Below are 6,000 nucleotides of genomic sequence, written 5' to 3'. Positions count from 1 at the left end.
GTTGTATAAGGTTCTGTTAAATTTACGTTTTCCAATTTTTATTTTTCCTAACACTGAAGTATGAAAAAGACAAGTGGAAGAACAGGGCAAAACTAAAATATTTTTCTCTATGTCTTATACAGGGCCTGGTGATGCAGGAGGAATCCCTCAAAATTTAACACTGAAACATACGGCTCAGAAACTAGACAGTCAATGGAACACGACTTGAGACTTTTTGAAAAGATAGTCCTGAGTGATTCAGCGGCTTCTCTTGTCCTTTGGCAAAAGCATCTGAGCTCTTGCTGACATTGAAGGCTTCAGGGAAAAGAAGGCCAGAAGGAAGTAGCACCAACCAAAGAGCACAAATTTCACCAAAGAAGAAGACACTGAGCTTCTTCTGCTAAAAAGTAATTCTTGTGTGAATTAGAATCCCCCAACCTGTCACCCTGGAGTCGTGGAAGAGGTGGAATGAAGGCAGAATGGTGTGGTGTGAGAAAGGGGTTCAGATCCTTCTGACCACGGTAGGAGCTTTTGCTGCATTTGGGCTCATGACAATCGCAATAGGAACAGATTACTGGCTGTATGCCAGGGCCTTCATTTGCAATACCACTAATATATCAAGTGAAGATACACCGCAGAAAGATAAGAAAGACCCTGGAGGGTTGACACATTCTGGTCTCTGGAGAATTTGCTGTTTGGAAGGTACAGTAGTGTTCTTTCCCTTTCTATTTTTGTGTTTTGCAATGTGGGGACTTGTAGATATTTGTTGTGGGATTCTAAATAGATTTTATTTATTTTAGCCCTAATCTTCCTTTCACTAATGTTCAATAACGTACAGGAAATAAATTCCACATTCCATTAATGATATGTCTTTTTTTAACATAAGCCTTGTTATCAAAGTGAATTATGTTAGAACATTTATCCTTCTTTAATGCAAATAAGGGAGCTGGAACAATACCTCTGCAGCGCCACCTATTAGAAGGCAGCACTCCTATAGGTCAGTGTTAGACTCTTTATACAAGCCTTGACTGGGAATTGTTACAAGGCTTGTATAAAGAGTCTAACATTGGCTTGCAGGAATGCTGCCTTTTAATAGGTGGATCTGCAGATGTATTGTTTCATCTCCCTTATTTGCATATTTCCCAAAGGAGCATGCATGGCCTTATAAGTCTTCTCGCTCATTCACCTTCTATGTACTCTCCCTAAGGAGAAAATATAGCGTTCCTGTCCTTCTTTAAAGTGATGAAACTTCCATCCACATACTGTATATTGTATTGCAAATTGCCATGGATTATATCAGTGTAGAATCTGCACCGCAACTGTGCATCAATTTCAAGTAACTTTGTTACTTCATTTCATTAGTTATCTTGTTATAGTCTATATTCTAATCACAAAATACAGCAGACCCATAAATGAGTCTCTTCACTCCACCTCGTTTACACAGTGAATGTGCAGAGTGGCTAGGGGGCCAGTACGTATCAATATATATATGGCAGCCCATCAATCACTGCTGAGGGGCAGGGAATAATAGGGAGATGTGAGGGAGCTGCTTTATTTATTCTTTTATTAGGGTCCTTTTATATGAGATGACTGTCAAGCATTTAAGCACCCGATAGTCTCCCCAACGTTCATTGCTCCTATCATGCAAGAATGGATGCGGAGTGTGCCAGAGTACCTCCGACCACCCACTTCCATTCAGAATAAACAGATAGTTGTTGCTAGATGCATGATTGCCTGTTTACATGGGCCAATAGTAGAGATGAGCGAGCATACTCGTCCGAGCTTGATACTCGTTCGAGTATTAGGGTGTTCGAGATGCTCGTTACTCGTAACGAGTACCACGCGATGTTCGAGTCACTTTTATTTTCTTCCCTGAGAAATTTGCGCGCTTTTCTGGCCAATAGAAAGACAGGGAAGGCACTACAACTTCCCCCTGCAACGTTCAAGCCCTATACCACCCCCCTGCAGTGAGTGGCTGGCGAGATTAGGTGTCACCCGAGTATTAAAATCTGCCGGCCCGCGGCTCGCCACAGATGCGTTCTCACTTAGCTGAGGGAAAGTGCTGTTGATGCCGGGGCTGCTATAGGGAGAGTGTTAGGAGTGATTTTAGGCTTCAAGGACGCCAACGGTCCTTCTTCTCTATATGGGCTCAATGGGGCCGGCGGCAGCAGCGCCGACCCCATTGAGAACATATAGAAGACAAATCATTCTTCTCTGCCACAGCTGTAACAGCTGTGGCAGAGAAGAACGATGTTTGCCCATTGAATTCAATGGAGCCGGAAATACAGCCGACTCCATTGAAATCAATGGGCTGCCGACGATCGCGGGATGAATTGTCGGGAAGGGCTTAAATATATAAGCCCTTCCCTGCAATTCATCCAGAAAAGTGTTAAACTAAAAAATATATATATACTGACCTGCTACCGGCAGCCGGAGTTCCGCGCGGCCGTCCTGCAGTGGGTGTGAAGGGGGTGTGAGTCAGACCTGCCCCCTGATTGGCTCAGCGCTGAGCCAATCAGAGGCAGGTCTCACTCACACCCATTCAGTGGGTGTGAAGGGGGTGTGAGTCAGACCTGCCCCCTGATTGGCTCAGCGCTGAGCCAATCAGGGGGCAGGTCTGACTCACACCCCCTTCACACCCACTGCAGGACGGCCGCGCGGAACTCCGGCTGCCGGGAGCAGGTCAGTATATATATATTTTTTAGTTTAACACTTTTCTGGATGAATTGCAGGGAAGGGCTTATATATTTAAGCCCTTCCCGACAATTCATCCCACACTCGCCCGCAGCGCATTGCTTTCAATGGAGCGGGCTGTATTGCCGGCTCCATTGAATGCAATGCGCTGGACAGCTCCGCCCGATTTTCGGGCGATTTTCGGGCACCGGTCACGTGATTTGCGGATGCGCATCCGTCATGCGATCCGCAAATCGCGCGAAAAAACGCCCGTCTGACTAAGGCCTTAGTCAGACGGGCGTTTTTCGCGCGATTTGCGCATGCGTCCGGCAAATTTTTATCGGACACATGAGCGCTTTTTATGCGCTCGTCCGATAAATTATAGAACAGAAATCGCAGATCGCACCTATCTGCGATCTGCGATTCCTGTTCTCTTCTCTATATGCGCTCAATGGGGCCGGTGGCAGCAGCGCCAACCCCATTGAGAACATATAGAAGAGAAATCATTCTTCTCTGCCACAGCTGTAACAGCTGTGACAGAGAAGAACGATGTTTGCCCATTGAATTCAATGGAGTCGGCTGTATTGCTGGCTCTATTGAATTCAATGGGCTAACATCGTTCTTCTCTGCCACAGCTGTTACTGCTGCAGCAGAGAAGAACGATCTTTATGCTGACAGTGCGGAGGGGGGGGGAGGGCCAACTCTTGCCGCTATTGTGGCTTAATAGTGGGACCTGTGAACTTGAGATGCAGCCTAACATGTAGCCCCTCGCCTGCCCTATCCGTTGCTGTGTCGTTCCCATCACTTTCTTGAATTGCCCCGATTTTCACCAATGAAAACCTTAGCGAGCATCGGCGATATACAAAAATGCTCGGATCGCCCATTGACTTCAATGGGGTTCGTTACTCGAAACGAACCCTCGAGCATCGCGAAAATTTCGTCCCGAGTAACGAGCACCCGAGCATTTTGGTGCTCGCTCATCTCTAGCCAATAGTCATTTGATTTTTATGTCTGCATAAAGTGTGCAGACATTGTCACTTTAAAATAAAGTAAGTTGTAGGATTCTTGCATTAGTAATTTTCTGCTTTTTCCATGCTGCTGGGACCCACCTAGACCTAGTCTTTTCTTTTTACTTCTATATGTAAGGATGTGTTATCCAAGTCATGTTATGGATGGATACAATGTCAGTTACATTCTCCTCAGTATATACACACAGAGGTCAGTTAGATTCTCCTCAGTATATACACACAGAGGTCAGTTACTTTCTCCTCAGTATATACACACAGAGGTCAGTTAGATTCTCCTCAGTATATACACACAGAGGTTAGTTACTTTCTCCTCAGTCTATACACACAGAGGTCAGTTACTTTCTCCTCAGTATATACACACAGAGGTCACTTACTTTCTCCTCAGTATATACACACAGAGGTCACTTACTTTCTCCTCAGTATATACACACACAGGTCAGTTAGATTCTCCTCAGTATATACACACAGAGGTCACTTACATGCTCCTCAGTATGTACACAGAGAGGTCAGTTACATTCTCCTCAGTATATACACACAGAGGTCAGTTACATTCTCCTCAATATATACACACAGAGGTTAGATAGATTCTCCCCAGTATATACACATAGAGGTGAGGTAAATTCTCTTCAGTATATACACATAGAGAAGTGTTAGATTTTCCTCAGTATATACACATAGAGGAGAGGTAGATTCTCCTCAGTAAATACACATAGAGGTGAGATTCTCTTCGGTTTATACACATACAGGTAAGGTTGATTCTCCCCAGTATATACACATAGAGGTGAGGTAGATTCACCTTAGTATATATACATAAAGGTGAGGTAGATTCTCCTTAGTATATACACATAGGAGTAAGCTGAATTCTCAGTATGCAAATAATTTCCCTAGGATTTATGGTTTCTGAGAAAAGAACTTTCTCATGTATCAGATTTTCGCACAGTTTTTCACAATTGGAAATGAATATTGGACTTGTGACCCCTCTACTTTTTCTACTTAGGATTTAAAGAATGGTTGTAGCAAATTTAACGTTTGTGCGGTACAGATGTGTGTTATTAGTTACATTACATAGGGGTCACTTACTTTGTTGCTTAGAAATGAATAATCAAGATGCGACCCTTTACATTTCCTATTAAGAGACTAAAGAATGCTTGTTCCAAATTTCAAGTTTGCACGACACCTGGACGTTAGAGAATTGGCGGCCAATCAGTGAGTCAGTGAGTCACTGAGGGCTTTCGTCTTTACATATATATCTATATATATAAAGACGAAAGCACTCACTGACTCACTGACTGACTGACTCGCCAAAAGTTCTCCAACTTCCCGATGTCGTAGAAACATGAAATTTGGTACACGCATAGACTATCTCCAAAATAGGAAAAGTAATTGGGTCCCAACTCAATTATTCAATTCTAGCACAAAAGAATTGGCGTCGAAATTTTATGTACGTAATCTAAATCTGTCACTTTCCAATGTCATAGAAACTTAAAATTTGGCCCGAGCATTGATTATGTCATAAATGGGAAAAGTTAATGGGTCCCAACACGATTATTCAATTCTATGCGCAAAAGAATTAGCGTCCAAATTTTACGTACGGAATCTAATTCTCTCACTTCCCGGTGCTATAGAAACTCGAAATTTGGCAGGAGCATTGATTATGTCATAAATAGGAAAAGTTAATGGGTCCCAACTTGATTATTCAATTCTATGCGCAAAAGAATTAGCGTCCAAATTTTACGTACGGAATATAATTATCTCACTTTCCGGTGTCATAGAAACGTGAAATTTGGCACGAGCATTGATTATGTCATAAATAGGAAACACTAATGGGTCCCAACTCCATTATTCAATTCTATGCGCAAAAGAATTAGCGTCCAAATTTTATGTACGGAATCTAATTTTCTCACTTCCTGATGCCATAGAAACAGGAATTTTGGCACGAGCATTGATTATGTCATAAATAGGAAAAGCTAATGGGTCCCAACTCGATTATTTAATTCTATGTGCAAAAGAAGTAGCGTCCAAATTTTACGTGCGGAATGTAATTTTTTCACTTTCCGGTGTCATAGAAACGGGAGATTTGGCACGAGCATTGATTATGTCATAAATAGGAAAAGCTAATGGGTCCCAACTCGATTATTCAGTTCTAAGCGCAAAAGAATTGGCGTCGAAATTTTACGTACGGAATCTAATTTTCTCACTTTCCGGTGTCATAGAAACGTGAAATTTGGCAGGAGCATTGATTATGTCATAAAGAGGAAAAGCTAATGGGTCCCAACTCGATTATTCAATTCTAGCGCAAAAGAATTGGCATCGAAATTTT

At 42.7% G+C, this 6,000-nt stretch overlaps 1 protein-coding gene across 2 annotated transcripts in view; it reads left to right on the top strand.

Annotated features, from left to right (window-relative positions):
• The first annotated feature begins 431 nt into the window (after window positions 1-431).
• Window positions 432-6,000, top strand: part of CACNG8 (calcium voltage-gated channel auxiliary subunit gamma 8) — a 47,241-nt gene continuing 41,672 nt past the window's right edge. The window contains exon 1 of one of the 2 annotated variants that reach the window (XM_066605767.1): window positions 432-681. In XM_066605767.1, the coding sequence (XP_066461864.1) occupies window positions 459-681 (223 nt within the window). In that variant the 5' untranslated portion in view covers window positions 432-458. The remainder of the gene's footprint in view (window positions 682-6,000) is intronic. The other variant, XM_066605766.1, reaches the window with a different exon arrangement.

This window comes from Eleutherodactylus coqui, chromosome 6 (genome assembly GCF_035609145.1).
Source record: "Eleutherodactylus coqui strain aEleCoq1 chromosome 6, aEleCoq1.hap1, whole genome shotgun sequence".
Lineage (NCBI taxonomy): Eukaryota > Metazoa > Chordata > Amphibia > Anura > Eleutherodactylidae > Eleutherodactylus > Eleutherodactylus coqui.
Note: the sequence above shows the minus strand (reverse complement) of the source record. Positions and strands in the feature narration are given on the sequence as shown.